An 18,451-nucleotide genomic window follows, 5' to 3' on the forward strand; every position below is an offset into this window, starting at 1 on the left:
GCACACAGGCTCTCTGGTTGAGGCACACGGGCTCAGCAGTTGTGGCGCTCAGGCTTAGCTGCCCCGCAGCATGTGGGGTCTCAGTTCCCAACCAGATACTGAGCCCACATCCCCTGCATTGGAAGGTGGATTCTTTACCACTGGACCACCAGGGAAGTCCCAGGGCAGGGAATTTATAGCACTAAATGTCTATATTAGGCAAGAAGAAAGGTCTCAAATTCAACCTTAAGAAACTAGAAAGAGAACAGCAAATTAAACCCAAAGTAAACAGAGAAAAGAAAATAATAAACATCAAAACAATGAAATGAAAAACAGAAAAACGATAGAGAAACTCAATGAAATCAAAAGCTGGTTCTCTGACAAGATCAGTGAGTTAAGAAACATCTAGCCAGAGTGGTCAAGACAAAAAAATCCCAATATTAGGAGAGGTGACGGTACTACAGTTTCTTTAGATATTAAAAAAATGAGAGAATATATTATGAACAATTTTTTGCACATAAGTTCAATAACACAAATGAAATGGAAAATCCCTTGAAAGACACAAACCACCAAAGCTCACTCAAGAAGAAATAGATAACTGGATTGTTTACCTATTTTTAAAAACTAAATTTGTAGTTAAAAATCTTCCCACAAAGAAAACTCCAGGTACAGCTGGCTTTACTATTAAATTCTAACAAATATTATAGGAAGAAACAGTACCCATTCTACACAAACTCTTTCAGAAAATTGAAGAGGAGAGAATATTTACTAATTTAATGACACCAGCATTACCCTCATACCAAAACATACAAGAAAGGAAACTACAGACCAATGTCCCTCATATATATAGAGGCAAATATTTTAAACAAAATTTTAGCAAACATAATTCAACAATATATTAAAAGGATAATGCATCATAGTCAAGAGTGGCTAGAGTATGCTAGGTTATGGTACGCTGGTTTAACATGCAGAAGTCACTCAATGTAATTCACCATGTTAAGAAACAAAATGTTGAAACATGATCATCTCAATGGACACAGAAAAAAATATTTTCAAGAATCTAATATCCATTTCTGATTTTAAAAAATCCTCAACAAATTAGGAATAGAAGAGAATTTCTTCAACCTGATAAAAGGCATATATGAAAAACTTCTAGCTAATATCATACTTAATAGTGAAAGACTGCATGCTTTCCCCCTAAGATAAGGAACGAGTCAAGGATGTCTGCTTTCAACACTACTGTGGAATAAGTCACTACAGTAAGATAAGAGAAATAAATAAAAGACATCAGGATTGGAAAAAAATTTTTTTCCAAACTTCAATAAACACATTAAAAACTCAAAGTCATGATGTTTACAAAAACACTGTATTACTTCTGATTTTTGATTCTTAACCTTTTGAGTATCATACCCCACATCTTTAATATCTCAAACCCCCCTAAGAGAGATATTTCTTTCTTTCACTCTGGCTCCAGTCAAATCAGGAGTTTCAAAACTATAGGATGTGTGAAATCAATAATTATATAGCCTTTTAGCATTAAAACGTAATGAGAGAAAGTCTTTATTCTAAGAAACCTAAAATTTTATTTTAAAACTGTCAATACATTTTTGCAATACTTATATATAAATCTACTTTAAGATACAGGTTTTCATTCAGTTTCCATTTGTGTTGTGAAAACAATGCCGTTCTTGGGAACACATTACCAGTTTTAAATATTTAATAACCCTATAAGACCTATAGTTCAAAACTTTTCAAGTCTTCATTGACACCTGATGTGAAAAAATGAAAATGTTTTTAACAGCTTTTTACTTTGTATTCATAACATCTGGATGAAATTAAATGTCTTATTTCCTAAAACTTCATTTTTCCCTTATTTCCTACCCAAAACCCTGATATCACACTTAGCTGATGTAAAGAAGTATCGCTGCAGCTGAGCAGCCAAGACTGTTGTGCCCATAAGACTTTTTCAGGCAAAAATCCTTGCTAATCAAGGAAAAAAATACAAAGAAGTAAACACAACTGTTTACAAGTCAAATGATTTCCAAAATTTTCCAAAAGGTGTCATAACCCTGACTTACACATGTTCATACTTCCTAACTGAATACTACCATTTCAAATTATCATATAACAGTTCTATTTTAAATAAATATTAATTATTAAGTCCTTAACTTAATTAATGCCACTACCACATGTTAAAGACACTTTCTGAAGACACAACTCCCCCTCCACCCATACACACAAAAAGAATCTCTCATATATACCTGACTACAGGTTCTCCTTATTCAACATGAATTTAAGGGCCTTACATAATGACTGGTAGCTCCATGGCAGGCCTGTTTTAATGTACCTGGTGGACTTCCCTGGTGGTCCAATAGTTAAGAATCCTCCTTCCAATGCAGGGGACACAGGTTTGATCCCTGGTCAGGGAACTAAGATCCCACATGCCGTGGGGCAACTAAGCCTGCACACCACAACTACTGAGCCCGCAAGCTCTAGAGCCCGTGCACAACTAGAGAACTCACGTGCTGCAACTACTGAGCCTGAGCACTTTGGAGCCTGCCCACCACAGCTAGAGCCCACATGCTGCAACTTCTGAGCCCACACATTCTAGAGCCCACGTGCCACAACTAGAGAGAAGTCCTCACACCACAACGAAGAGACCGTGCACTGCGACGAAAGATTCCTCATGCCGCAACTAAGACCCGACGCAGCCAAATAAATAAATAAAATTTTTAATGTACTTGGTATGCATGCTTTCATATACTAGCTTTAACTCGAGGTAACACTTTTTTTTAAAAAAAAAGTCATTTTTAATCTGCTAACACAATAACTTTATAACAAGCAAAATTTAAAAATATATATACAAATATTATTTTGGTATGCAGGTTTTACCGATTTGCATAAACAAGTCAGCTACCAGGAAGTGCTACTTCTGAATTTTACTTCCTTCCTGAATAGCTCTCATGATAGACACAAATTATGACTATTCATATTATATATTTTCAAAAACTTTGACGTTCTTAAGTCTTCAAGTTATTATTTAGAATAATAACTCTTAAAACTTTGAAAAACATATCCAATACTAAAGTCACATTTGGTTCTAAAAATCAATAACTAGGGTTTTTAAATACATACATTTAAAAAGAAAAAGAAAACTTTAGAAACCAGCAGAAAAGGGAGTTCAATATGTAATGGTCATACACTAAAATTTACATGTCATTTTACACAATTGTCAAAGAGTGAAAATTTTTTTCACTTTGGGAGGGGAAAAAAGTAAAAACCAAATGTTTAAAAATGGCTATTGGGACTTCCCTGGTGGCACAGTGGTTAAGAATCCACCTGCCAATGCAGGGGACATGGGTTCGAGCCCTGGTCCGGGAAGATCCCACATGCCGCGGAGCAACTAAGCCCGTGCGCCACAACTCCTGAGCCTGTGCTCTAGAGCCTGTGAGCCACAACTACTGAGTCCACATGCCACAACTAATGAAGCCCGCGTTCCTGGAGTCCCTTCTCCGCAACAAGAGAAGTCACTGCAATGAGAAGCCCGTGCACCACAACGAAGAGGAGACCCCGCTCGTCGCAACTAGAGAAAGCCCGCACAGCAACGAAGACCCAACGCACCCAAAAATAAAATAAAATAAAAATAAATAAATAAATAATTTTTAAAATGGCTATTAAAATAGTTCAGAAAGCAGATTAAAAAAACAAGTGGCAAAGAAAATAAGGAGGAGAAACTTTGGAAAAATAGTTTATGATGGGGGCTTAAGGTTATAATACACACAACATAGACAAAATCCAATAGTCAGCTACTAAATTTACTTTTAAAGTTCTTAACTGAAAGTATTCTTAACTAGCAAAAGACAAAACATGAAAACAGTGAACTTCACTTCAACCAAATAATGACAAATGCAGGATATATCATGACGTCATTTTAAATTCTACGTACATAGCCTTTTGGAATATCTGTGTCCTCGCTGCTTCCAGGGTCGTTTTCCAAGTGCTGCTTGATCTTTTCCTCTAGTCCCACAGCATCTGCTCCTTGATACTGATCAATTCTCACTTTGTTTCGAAAAAACAGAAATGTTGGTGTTGCTGATATATTGTTGGTGGCAGCTGTTCCCTAGAATTGTCAAGTTAGAGAGCATTATGAATTAAAACTACTCTTAAACCACTCTGAATATCCACTCTGCATCTCTATGGAAGTTAAATATCGCAAGCATGAACTAAAAACATGTAATATAACTTACTCCTAATTGTTACTTAAGAAAAAACAGGACTATTCTGAAGGGACACAACTATATTACCCTTATGTCCGCAATGAAGAATAGCCCTGCATTTTTGTTTTAGTGTTAAGTGCTTCATCCAATAGAACAATCGGCTTCTAACACAGAAATTGCACTTTACAACACCAGACAGTTCTCTCATAAGGACAGACTGTTTCTCAAATGGAGAACCCCAGAAGGGTACTGAGATATGTCAACACAAACCACTGCTACTAGGAAAAAGTACACATCTGAAAAAACAGTAGCCCATCTGTCCGTGAAAAGGAGGTAACACCCTTTGCACTGCAATCCTCATCTAGTTCTACTCTTAAAGAAATGACTTCTGGTTTTCCATCAAAAACACCGCAACGGGTATCTTTGTAAATTCTGCTCCAACTCCACGAGATCATAAGACTAGCTACCGAAAGAAAATTAATTAGTCACTGATTCATTAAACTCATTAAACATGAGAAGTGTAAAGAAAATAGTAAAATAAGTATGTCACCTTGCATATTCAAACACTAGGAAGAGGTACCACTATATTGTTTTTTTTAAAAAAGCATAAAGTTTACAGAGATGTCTTTTCTAAGCCTCATAAAAAAAAAAAAGATTGACCTTTTAGAACAGTGCTGTCCAAAAGAAATACAAGATACAAAAGTGAGCTACACATGTAATTTTAAATTTTCTAGTATCCACAAGGAAAAAGTAAAGAGAAACAATTGAAATCCATTTAAATAATTTATCTTAGTAAATCCAAATATGCAATTCAACATATAGTCAATGTAAAAAGTTAATGACATACTTTACGTATTTTCTTTCATACTAAGCCTTCAAAATCCTACATGTATTTTATAGCACATCTCAATTTGGACTTGCCACACTTCAAGTACTCAGTACCCAACCACATGTGGTTACTGTACAGGGCCACACAGCTCCGGAAGACAGCACTTCAGGATCAGAGACAGTGAATACTTAAAATAAGGCCAGGGCTGCTGTCCAGAAGTATGTGATATAAATACTAAACAATAAACATATAACATAGAGTTTGCACCAAATCCCCAAAATACTTATCTGCAAGCTATATAACATTCTAAGATTTTTTTCCAACCCAGAAATGTATCAAAGACAAAAGCTTCAATAGGAAAAAAAAAAGTTATAGAGCTGTTATTTAGTCAAAAGGCTACATTTTTAGTCTTGGAAGAAGCCTTCAAAAATTTTTTTTCTCTAACAACTCCTCCATACTTCTACATACGCAAATACAAAACTGTCACATAGCCATGCTGACTAAGTAACCAGGGCAATCTACCTACAACACTGTGGCTCAATGAACAGTAACCAACATTTTTAAACTTTCTGCTGAGTATGCAGCTTTGGAACTAGGGTTATAAACTGATCAATTCAAAACAAACTATATCCAAGAATTCTCTGCCACGGCTTTCTAATCAACCAATGTGTCTGTAGTATAAGATATAATTTTAGATTTACAAAAAAATAAAGAAATGTAAAACACAGAACTGCCAGGTGACCTATTAAGTTTAACAACATAATATTAGTTTTGTACCAGAAAAATATTATTAGCAAACTCAGAAGTAGTTAATATTGGACTATCCCTCTTAACTAATGCAGCCATAACAACATTTGTAATAATGACATTAACATAATATTATCCTACCTTCAAAAAAATAAGTACTTAGTGCATAAAGAGATAAAGGATGAAATTAATGTTGAATTTCAAATCAATTTGTAAATAAAAAGACATTTTTTTAAGGACTCTTTTGCCTTACCTGACACTGATGTACATCTACTTCCAAGAATACTGCTTGTGGATACTTATTACTCATAGAACTGAATGCTGGGGCAATCCTTAAACACGGTCCACACCTGTGTGAAAAGTAAGAGATGCTCGGTAAAATAACACCAAAGACTGTACTAATTTATACTCTAAAGATCTTGTCAATTAAAACATAGAATTAAAAACATTCTGATCAACCTGTCTTTAGACTTTCTCGTCTTTTCCACTGTACTATTTAGATACACTTGCATCAGTACCACACTGTCTTAATGACTACAGATTTATATTAAGTCTTTAAGTCTAACAGTGTTGTCTTCCAGCTTTCTTCTCACTGAAAGAAATTAAAGATCTAAATAAATGGAGGAATATACTATACCTATGAATTGGAAAACTCAACATTGTCAAGATGTCAAGTCTCCTCAATTTGATCTTTAAAGTCAATGTAAAATTCCAAGGTTTGCTTGGAAAAATTAACAAATTTAAATTCTAAAATTTATAGGGAAATAAAGATCAAGGATAGCCCAAGCATTTCGGGGTTCAAAGTTGAAGAAATTACATTACTAGATATTAATAACTAACAAAAAGCTTTATAAAATTAAGAGTATAAAGGATAAACAAACTCACCAATTTTAAAAGAAAAGGGTCCAAAAACAGACCCCTCCCATACACAGTAACCGAACTTCTGAAAAAGTTGACACAGCAGTACAGTGGGGAAAGGATGGTCTTTTCAATAAACAGTGCTGAGTCAATATGGATATCCACATGGGGGGAAAAATGAATCTTTACCCCTAACTCACACTGTACACAAAAACCAATTCCAGATGGATTATAGATCTAAATGGGAAAGGTAAAACAACAGTTTTAGGAAAAAAATACACAGGATACTTTCAAAACCTTGGAGTAAGCAAAGATTTATTTCTTAAAACACAAAAAGCACTAAAGAAAAATGGGAATAATTGATATGTTGGGATATACTTGATAAGCTGGAAAATATTAAGGTTAAGACCTTTTGTTCATCAAGATACCATTTAGAGAGTGAAAAGACAAACCACAGACTAGTAAAAAATATCTGTAAAACATATCAAACGTAGGACTTATACCTCTAATACGTAAAAAAGCCCCTACAAATCAATAAGAAGACTGATATCCAAAAGAAAAAAGGGTACTCTCAAACTGGACAAATGAGGTTATCCAAACAGTCCATAAAGAGAAAAAGACTTCCTCGGTCACTATGGAAACCAGGGAAATGCAAATTTGGAGACACAAGAGAGAGGAGATATGGGGATATATGTATAACAGATTCACATTGTTATAAAGCAGAAACTAACACATCATTGTAAAGCAATGATACTCCAATAAAGATGTTAAAAAATTTTTTTTTAATTAAAAAAAAATAGGGCCTCCCTGGTGGCGCAAGTGGTTGGGAGTCCGCCTGCCGATGCAGGGGATACGGGTTCGTGCCCCGGTCTGGGAGGATCCCATATGCCGCGGAGCGGCTGGGCCCGTGAGCCATGGCCGCTGAGCCTGCGCGTCCGGAGCCTGTGCTCCGCAACGGGGGAGGCCACAACAGTGAGAGGCCCGCATACCGCAAAAAAAAAAAAAAAAAAAAAAAAAAAAAAAAAAAAAAAAAAAAAAAAATAAAACTACTCCCACCAAAACAGCTAAAACAATAGATAAGGAAGTACTGTCAAGAACTTGGAGCAACTGACCTGTTAGTGACAGTGCAAATTGGTATAACCGCTTCAGGGGGTAAGAAAAGAAACTGGCAGTATCTGCTAATGCAAGATTTATGCCTACTTATGACCACTTCTAGGGTATATAAAACAGAAATGCCTGTATATGTTTGCCTTAGGGTTTTTGAAAAAATATTGGTAGTAGCAATATTTCTAACGGCCAAAAACTGGATACCACCTAAGTTCCTTTCAACAACAGAATAAGTAAACTAACTGTAGTTATTCACATACTGGAACAGTATACAACAATGAAAGTGACTGATGTATAAAATCTCATGCCAAAATACAGATGAATCTCACAAATAACACTGAGAAGAGAAGTACACTATATGATTCCATTTATGTACAGTTCAAATACAGCCAAAACAAATCAATGGTATTATAAATCAGGACAGTGGTTACTTTTGTGAGAGTTAGTGACAGGATAAGGGCATGCGAGAGATTTCAACAGGCTAGAAATGTTCTATTTGTCCAGAAGCTGATTAAACATGCATGTATATTCAGTTTGTGCAAACTCTTTAAACTATACATTTATAATTGTATACTGTGTATAGCTCAATAAAAGTTCCCAAAAATGAGAAAAACCTTGGCTTTAGCAGATACGAACACAAGGAAAAGCAAACTCTAAAATACAAGATTTTCAAATTCAAGCTATGATTCTCTCTCCATTCTTAACATTTTAATCAGCATTTTCACCTTTTGCCATCCTTAAGATTGACAGCAAAAAGTTAAGAAAGTAACTCTTAATTTCTTAAATATTAAACTTGATGCTTCTGAAAGTAAATTTTTGGATCTAACAATGCTGAAATAGGCCCGGAGACTAAATTTTAAAGGAACAGACATTTACAGTCAACAAAACCTATGTTTAGTTTAGCAAAATACTTCTGGTTATTAGTAAGTCTTAAACACTATGGATAGGAGTACAAATTGGTAGATCCTTTTTGAAGGCCATTTGGTCATTATCTACCAATTTTAAATGAACACAACCCAAGATTCAACAATCTCACTTCTAAATGTCAATCTTACCTTAACACTTACTCAATTTCACAATAATATGTATAAGGAAGTTCAATGTAATGTTTGAAATAGTTAAAAAAAAAAAATCTAGGGGGCTTCCCTGGTGGCGCAGTGGTTGAGAGTCTGCCTGCCGATGCAGGGGACACGGGTTCGTGCCCTGGTCCGGGAAGATCCCACATGCCGTGGAGCGGCTGGGCCCGTGAGCCATGGCCGCTGGGCCTGCACGTCTGGAGCCTGTGCTCCACAACGGGAGAGGCCACAACAGTGAGAGGCCCGTGTACCGCAAAAAAAAAAAAAAAAAAAAAAAAAAAAAAGCAGTAAAATGTGTTAAAAAAAAAATCTAAATGGCAATCAATAGAAAACAATTTTTTAAAGTTATAACATATAAAATAAATTACAAGGATATATTGTACAACACAGGGAATATAGCCAATATTTTATAATAACTATAAATGAAGTGTAACCTTTAAAAATTGTGCATCACTATACTGTACACTTTTAACTTATATAATACTGTACATCAACTATACTTCAATTAAAAAAAAATTATGACACATTCACACCAAAGGATAAGGATAATTTATACAGTTTAAAAGAAAACTAAGTCTCATGATAAAATATTTTCTATGACCACGTTAAAAATATGTATTTATATATGTATTTATATGTTATATATGTACATAAATATATATTGAAAAGTTAGGTGGGTCACACAATAAACAATTACTTCTGTAAAGTGGGACTGGAAAAGGAAGAGAGTTTAGGGGAGACTTTTAAAACTACCTATACTTCTGTATCCTTTGCTTTTATATGATAAACAGGTATTTTCATAAAATATTAAATTGCCAATAGAGAATTGAATGTTAACTGCATTTAAACAGTAGTCACGGATGAAGCGCAGGTATCATGCTGTACCACAAAATATACCTGGTGTACACACAGTATCAGGTTTTCTCATTCCTGAAAAACCTTCTTTCTGCAAAAGCGTGCCCTCGAAAATAAGAAGGCTTATGGAAAAATAAGATTGAGGTAAACCATTTAAACCCATGCAACTTTGTAAAAACATTCCTAGGAAAAATAGTAACTAGTATTCAGGAAATACCTGGACAGACAGGCAGGTGGCTCAGACCTAGAGGCTACACCTCAGAGGATATTTAAAATGTACAAAAACAAGCGAGTGGAAGTGCCCGCTTACAGGTGCTGGGAGTATCCAGATGGAAGGGGAGCTCTGAGCCAACAGGGCTGCCATCCAGGTAGGGACAGGAGGAAGCAAGCGCAACATGAGAATGACCCCCGCTGGGGACCAGGAGCTGGCTGCAGGAGCTCAGGTGTAGTTTTATTAATTTTGACTTTCTTAAAAGGAACCTGAAAGGGAGCCTGCCTCTGTGGCTGAGGGCTTTTCTCCTTCCTGATACAGGTTCTATTTCTATTCCTGCTCTTCACTACCTAAGAAAAATAGAATATGAACCAACCTCACCTCCGCACTGTACTGACATAATCACTCTACTCATCAATCAAGTATGAGCTACCTGGAGTTAAAGAAACTCTTCTTGAAGCTAAAGAGACTGTACTAAAATAATGGCTACCTTGAACATAAGTGTTCCCTTTCAAAATTTAACCTTATCTAGATCCTTTGTTTAATTTTAGTTAGCCATAATAGGTTGGAACTTTAGTCAAAAATCAAAATAAATCATAGAACACAGAAGCACAGATATATACAGCAGCATACTTTCACATTATAATCACTCAAATGAACTGATTTGTTATTTTAAGTAAGATGTTTTCCTCGCTTACCCCTAGCATTTAAAAGTAAACTTAAATTTCCATTTTTAGCTGAGCTCATGAACAAATCATTTGACTTCTCTGTATAAAATGAGAAGGGACTAGATTCTTTAATGATCTTTCCTATCTCTAAAATATTTTTCTGCAAGTATGCCTAAATTTCAGGATTGTACTTTTTCCTCTTGCACAGCCCTTGATTTGCAGTCTTTAGATAGTACATAACCTCAGGACCTTTGAACTTGTTGTAAAAGAGACCAGACCATCTAGTCCAGAGGCTTAAATAAGAAAGGAAGAAAGAAAGAAAAAAAGAGTTATTTTTCCACCCTGAACTTCTTTTTGATGGAAAGCTCATCTGTTAGATCCAGTATGTAAGAAAGATTCTGACTTATGCTTTGAGAAAAACCTCAGCAGACAACCCTCTAGCTTTCTGCAAAACGTAAAGAACCAAACCCACAAAACTGAAACTTTAAAACTGACCTAACCTAACACAATTATTCAATCAATAAGAAGTGAAGAAAAGTTGAACGACTTGATCAAGGTCAGACATTCTAATTAATGGCAGGACCACAACTAGAACAGTTAACTCCTAAAGCCAATCCAAGATCAGCTTTCTTTGAAAGCACCACGTTAGTTTCTTAGTAAGATTTGTGTTTACAGTTTTTCACAGTCTGTTGAATTAGATATTATTTATTGATGAAACCTAAATACTTAAAGGCTTTATATCAAACTAAAGATGTTAAAAAACCTAGCTGGGACAGAGAAAATGGAAGGAAATTGTTAATAAGCATGTCATTTTCGGTTATGAAATCTATTTTTGACTTTTTAAGTTATAGAAAACTCACTATGAAAAAAATTCTTCATTCCTGTCTTCTGATACAAGCACCTGGTACCACACAGCTACCATGGAAATATTCCGTAAAAATTACTTTTAAGAAAAACTCTGCAGGATAAACAAGGTCCTACTGTATAGCACAGGGAACCATATTCAATACCCTGTGATAAACCATAATGGAAAAGAATATGAAAAAGAATGTATATTTATGTATAACTGCATCACTTTGCTGTAGAGTGGAAATTAACAACATTGTAAATCAACTATACTTCAATAAAATAAATTAAAACAAAAAATGTGTGTTTACTGTCATAATATAAATAGATTTTATTTCAAGAACTTGCTATTCCTTCCTATTTGCTAAAGTAGTCAGTGCCCCACCATGAGCAGTAATATGTGTAAACACATTCAGCTGGTGTGGGTGTGGAAAATGTATGTGCTTTTTGAAGACATATTTTAAAAGTTTATTTTTCTGTGGGGCATAACTTTAAAACAGGTTATTTCTAGATGTCTTATATTTACTAATGGACAGGCATAACCATAACTGGTCCTATTAGTAACACAAAATAGCTAACGTTCATTAAGCATTTATTATATGTCAGGTAACTTATAAAACGTTTAAATTCATTTAAGCTTTACCATTCCTCATTTCAAAGACAAGAACAATGAAGTACAGTGCTGAAATTTGATCACAAAACCCAACTCTTAACTGCTATTTCAAAACCCCCAAAACAGTGGCCTACACTGTGCTTTTTTTTTTTTTGGTTGTTATTTCTAAATTAACTGCCAAGATTAAAACCATTTATATGCTCTTGAAAGGAATCCAGACAGATTACATACTATGTGATACCATTGTTATAAAGTTCAAATACAGACGAAATTAGTCTACAGTGTTAAAGTTCGAGAGTGATGAGAAGGAGCCTGCAGGAGGTTGCGGGGGTGGGGATGTGACTGTGCTACGCTGCTATTCCTGACCTGTGTATTGGTTAAACAGCTGTGACCACAGCAAAAATTTATCAGACTCTACACTTAAATGATTTGTATACATTTTTGCGTGCCAGCTATACTTTTTTAAATAAAAATATTTTTAAAAATTCTCTACATGTTCTCTAGGGCCTCACCATTCCCTAGTTATCTTACAGCCACCCACCTCACTCCCTAATATTATCTGCCCAGTCCTCATGAACTGTTGGGCCTCCTAACTCTGTATTACGGTGAAGTACCTTCAGTCCACAGCAATTTTACAATATACAATTTTTTTTTTTTTTTCTTTTTAGCGGTATGTGGGTCTCTCACTGTTGTGGCCTCTCCCGTTGCGGAGCACAGGCTCGGGACGCGCAGGCTCAGCGGCCATGGCTCACGGGCCCAGCCGCTCCGTGGCATGTGGGATCCTCCCAGACTGGGGCACGAACCCGTGTCCCCTGCATCGGCAGGCGGACTCTCAACCACTGCACCACCAGGGAAGGCCCTACAATATATAATTAATACCATTATACAATGTATTATTGGGACAAACTATCATAATCGTTAGATCTCACCATCCTAACATACACTGACATTCTAACTGGATGGTAACAATAACACCTAACCAACTACAAAGTAAGACCTGCTTTAAGAAAACTGAGAGAACCGACTGTATAGCACAAGGAACTCTACTCAATGCTCTGTGGTGACCTAAATGGGAAGGAAATCCAAAAAAAGAGGGGATATATGTATACCTGTAGCTGATTCACTTTGCTGCACAGTAGAAACTAACACAACATTGTAAAGCAACTATACTCCAATAAAAATAATTTTTTAAAAAACTGAATATATGGTAAACATATCTACAAAAGTGGTACACTCATGAATTCAAAATAAAAATCACTCATTGCCGAGTTTCACAGGAAAGAAAATGCATATCTTTTTAAATTTGGCATTTATCCATCAGTGATAACAAAACTAGCACTGTTTATGACCACTTAAGTGTATCCGGGTATATTTAAGAAGTAACAGTTTGGAGATACCAGTTACAAAAATGTTACCACAGTATATAAAGCACATATATAATTTCATTCTCTAAACGATATGGTTAGGCTACATGTTATTATTCCCACTTTACACGTAGGGAAATGAATATCTGAGTGTGAACTCTACTGACTTCCATCAAAGGATTTTGCAGGCAGAGCTTATTCAAGACAACATTTACTGAAAAATGTCAGGCTCCATGCAATACAGAGGTGAACTTGCATGTCCCTTCTGCTTAGGCTGGGAAGAACAGGACAGCACTTTACAACCCAAAGAGTACATTCAACACTGGGACCTTAAACAAGTCATTTAATCTCCTTCTGACTCAACTTCCTCATTTGTAAAATGCAGATATTTTTAAACATTATTTTGAGGACTACAGAAGTCAATAAGTGCTCCAATAAGTCCCTTACACAGACCAAATTTGATGTGACAACTATTTTAATTGCTTAAAAAAATACTGGAGAAGGGTGCCATTCAATGGGTGAAAGACAGTTTTTTCAACAAATGGTGTTGGGAAAACTGGATATCCACGTGCAAAAAAATTAAGTTGGACTCTTACTTAACACCATATATAAAAATTAACTCAAAATAGATCAAAGACTTAACTTAAGAGTAAAAACTATAAAATTCTTTGATGAAAACATAGGGAGGAATCTCCATGACATTGGATTTGTCAATGATTTCTGGAATATGACACCAAAAGCACAAGAAACAACAAAAGAAAAAACCATAGATAAATTGGACTTCAGCAAAATTTTATAACTTTTGCGCATCAAAGTACACCATTAAGAAACTGAAAAGGCAACCAATGGGAGAAAATATTTGCAAATGATATATCAGAAAAAGGATTAAGACCCAGAATATATAAAGAACTCCTACCACTCCACAACAAAAAACAAACAATCCAATTCAAAATGGGCAAAGGACTTGAACAGACAGTTCTCCAAAGACAAATGGCCAACAAGCACGAGAAAAGATGCTCAAAATTACCAGTCATCAAGGAAATGCAAATGAAAACCACCAGATACCACTTCACACTCATCTAGGATGGCCACTAAAATATAAAAGAAGTTGGTATGTAGAGAAATGGGAACTCTCCTGCATTGCTGGTGGAAAGGCAAACTTGTGCAGCTACCGTGGGCAAACAGTTTGCTGGTTTCTCTAAAAGTTATATACAGAATTACCATATAACCTAGCAATTCCACTCACAGACATATACCCAAAAGAACTGAAAACAGGGACTCACAGAGATCCTTGCACACCAATGTTCAGAGCAGTATTATTTACAATAGTCAAAAGATGGAAACAACCCAAATGTCCATCAAAAATATGCAGTATATACATACAACAGAATGTTGTATGTATATATACATATACATATGTATATGTATATATACATATACAACAGGATATTACTCAGCTTTAAAAAGGAAAATCTGACACATGCTAGAAGATGGATGAACCTTAAAAACATTATGCTAAAATAAGCCATAAACAAAAGGACAAACATTATATAATTCCACTTAAATGAGTTATCAAGAATAGGCAAATTCATGGAGACAGAAACTAGAAGAGAGGTTACCAGGGGCTGGGGGCAGTGGAGAGAAGGTATGGGAATTACTGTTTAATGGGTGCACAGTTTCTGTTTGAGATAATGAAAAGATTCTAGGATATGGATGGGGTAATGACTGTACAACATTGTGAATGCACTAGAACTTCCCCGGCGGTCCAGCGGATAAGACTCCGCGCTTCCAATGCAAGGGGCGCGGGTTCGATCCCTGGTTGGGGAACTAAGATCCCACATGCCACGCAGCGCGGCCAAAAAGATTTTTTAAAAATGTGTGTGTGGGGCCTCCCTGGTGGCGCAGTGGTTGAGAGTCCGCCTGCCGATGCAGGGGATACGGGTTCGTGCCCCAGTCTGGGAGGATCCCATATGCCGCGGAGCAGCTGGGCCCGTGAGCCATGGCCGCTGGGCCTGCGCATCCGGAGCCTGTGCTCCGCAACGGGAGGGGCCACAACAGTGAGAGGCCCGCATACTGCAAAAAGAAAAAAAAAAAAAAAAATGTGTGTGTGTGTGTGTGTAGTGATTATACTTAATGCCACTGAATTGTACATTTTAAAATGGCAAATTTATGTTACATGTATTTCACTACAATTAAAAAAACAACTGAAATACCGGAGAGCCACTGAAGATTCTTAAACAGAAGAATGACAATCTGTATAGTGTTTTAGTAAAAATAATAGGATGGACAAAGCACAGCAGGTGAGAATAAGGAATAAGGCTTCAAGTAGGGATGGAAAGGAAATGGAGAAACAGGTGCTCGAGAAAACTATGTTCTTGGCCTAAAGTGGGATGACAGTAACTTTTCTCACTTCATATAAATCATGTATTACTCTTCATCTCTCCCCCTGCTATGGTTAAGGGGAAAAGAGAGTATATCATTGAGGCACAAAAGTATAAACGCTCCCACTAACTAGAATTAGAAAAGTGAACTAAAAATGAGTTTCGTTGTTAAAATCACCTCTTCCTTTTTCCAACTTCCACCTAGGACTTAACAAATGTATATAGGTATTCCCTCATATTAAGAATGGTCATTATAAAATCAACAAAACTGGGAAGATGAACCTTAAAATCTAATGTACCACCCCTTTCCAATTCTGTATGAGAGAGATTGGTCCCAAGGTAAATCCTAACTTGTTTTCATCTCTACCTACATCCCTCCATCCCCTAAACCTAATCTAATCCTAATGCCACCATCTGTATATTCAACATTTATCGAATCACGTTCGATAGGTTTGAATCACTTTTTGCTCTAAGACTCAAAACACTGCCTTATGTCTATACAGTTACCTGGACAACAAAATGTGTTGCATAAACAGTGATATTTGTAGTAGACTTCTCCAAGTTAGTGTAAGTGTAAATAACACCAGGGGGTCAAGGTAGATCAAGAGGAGACTTCTAATCCTTCTCACTGGACACTGACATACACAAGGGGAGGTAAGCAAATACACAAGCTCGCTGAAATCTTGGTTCTGAATGTCTATTTCCAGCACGTCACTCTCATACAGGGACACACTGCACACCCAACATGGAAGATCCGCCAGCTCTGCGACCTATGAATTATGTTGAGATTTACCAAAGCCAGATAACATCTTTCAAGTGTCCTGTCCTCTTAAATCATCAAGTCAAAAATGGAGTCTACTTGGTCAAAGCCAGATATCTGGACACCTGTCTACGTGTACTGTATATATATACACCTACTATAATTTCCGTGATCTGATGCAACTTACACAAGGTGGCCTAACTTACAAATCAAAGAAGTAACAGAAACGTTAAGAAAATTAAAAAGCATCCTGATCCAACATTAACTTAATTTAAAATGCATTAGCTTTAGGTCTAAGCACTCCGCGGATTAGTTGGGTAGCTGAATCTTCCTACAGTTTTCCACATATGCAGGTGGTGAAGAGAATCAAACCGTCTGGTAAATTAAATTTTGCAAGTTTCTAAGATGCAAGTGACAGCTGCATCCCGGGAAAGAAAGGGACAGGCGCAAGCAGGGGCGGCTGTGGGAGACTCCCACAGACAAGAAGGGAAAGAACCGGGTCACCCCCAAGAGCAGAGCCCTTCCGAGGACTCAGAAACAGCGGGCGGGGATCTCGCGGGCTGGGAAATGCGGTCGACCAGGCCTCCGAGCCCGCCAGAGACGCCCCGGTGCACAAACGGGGATTCACACCCAGAAACTGAGGCCTAACCGGGCAGCGGCCTTAGGCTGCGGCCACCGCCGGACATTCCGGAGCAGAACACGACCACAAGGCAGGCGGGATCGGGAAACAGAGAAAGAAAAGCACAGACAGCCGAGACTCACTGGGCTCGGGCCCGGACTCACCCTCGCATGGTGAACTTGACCACGGCGAGTCTGGAGCCCGCGCCGCTCAGCTCCGGCTGGAAATCCGGGTCACTCCCGACCGGCTTCACACCCACCATTCTCAGAAGTCCGGCAGGGCGGCCGCGAAGCCACCGGCTTCAAAACTGAAGAAGACCCGGGAGAGGAAGGAGGGAGGCTCAGGAAGGCCGAGGCCTGGACAGAGGAGGTAGCGAGCGCGGAGTCTTCTCCCGGGGCTCTCAATGCCGAGTCACGCCAGAGAGCGGAGCGGCCGTGGGGGCGGGGATGGGAGCCGGGGTAAAAGGGAGAGGCAAGGAAAGGGAAGGCGTGCGACACCCGGCAGCCACCGCGCAGCAGGTCCGGCGGCGCTTGCGCACCTTGACGTCATTTCCGCGCCGTCCGTTTGCTCCTACTGTCCAATCCTAAAGCGCAACCTGTGGCCCCACCCATCGACTGAGGAGCCCCTCATTGGCTGGAGCGGCGCAGGCGCAGAAGAGGAGCGGGCAAGGCGCAGGCGCAGATTGCGTTTAAGTGCGTGTATTTCTCCGCGGTTCAGAGACTAGGGAGTTTCACCGAGGAGTTTCCCCGTGGGAAAGTGAGAAAAGAACCCTTTTTTCTCCGGGGTTCTTGGCTGCTGCCTAAGGTCTTAAGTTCCCTCCTGAAAATACTTCGAGTATAGTCCTGTCTCATATTCGGGACAAGTCGCCACACTAGACAAAGTAGACTTTAGGAACATTTATTTAGGGGTCTCATTACACTTGGGCGCTCTCTGGGTAGTCATACGGCAAATACTAATATTATTCACCTTTCACTTGTGCCTAAAAACATGAAAGAAGTCTCTCCTTTAGGAACTCACAGTCTGGTGATAGACGCAAACAGTAGTTACAGTAACAAAGAAGTTTGCAAAGGAAACGGTGGAAACAAATGAGATAGGATGGGGCAGGATAAATTTGCTAGGAGATGTGAGCCCTGAATCGAATCTTGATCAGAAAGAAGGGCATAGCCAGATGGTAAGAGATGATAGGGTACTCCAGGCCGAGAAAGCAGCAATGCAAATGCATGGGTTGAGAGGGATGGGGATGATGATGATGATAATAATAATAGTTAACAAATTATGTGCCAGGCAAGATCCAAGCTCTTTATGTGTATTAGCTCATTTA

The 18,451-nt window shown here is 37.8% G+C and overlaps 1 protein-coding gene across 2 annotated transcripts in view; it reads right to left on the reverse strand.

The window, feature by feature from the left end:
- TXNL1 (thioredoxin like 1) overlaps positions 1-17,640 on the reverse strand; it is a 34,663-nt gene extending 17,023 nt beyond the window's left edge. Inside the window, exons 1-3 of one of the 2 annotated variants that reach the window (XM_060119153.1) lie at positions 17,295-17,640; positions 6,026-6,122; positions 3,926-4,099 (exon numbers count right to left, since the gene is read on the reverse strand). In XM_060119153.1, the coding sequence (XP_059975136.1) occupies positions 3,926-4,099; positions 6,026-6,122; positions 17,295-17,392 (369 nt within the window). In that variant the 5' untranslated portion in view covers positions 17,393-17,640. The remainder of the gene's footprint in view (positions 1-3,925; positions 4,100-6,025; positions 6,123-17,294) is intronic. The other variant, XM_060119154.1, reaches the window with a different exon arrangement.
- Positions 17,641-18,451: the final 811 nt, after the last annotated feature.

The sequence above is a fragment of the Mesoplodon densirostris genome, chromosome 15, assembly GCF_025265405.1.
Source record: "Mesoplodon densirostris isolate mMesDen1 chromosome 15, mMesDen1 primary haplotype, whole genome shotgun sequence".
Lineage (NCBI taxonomy): Eukaryota > Metazoa > Chordata > Mammalia > Artiodactyla > Ziphiidae > Mesoplodon > Mesoplodon densirostris.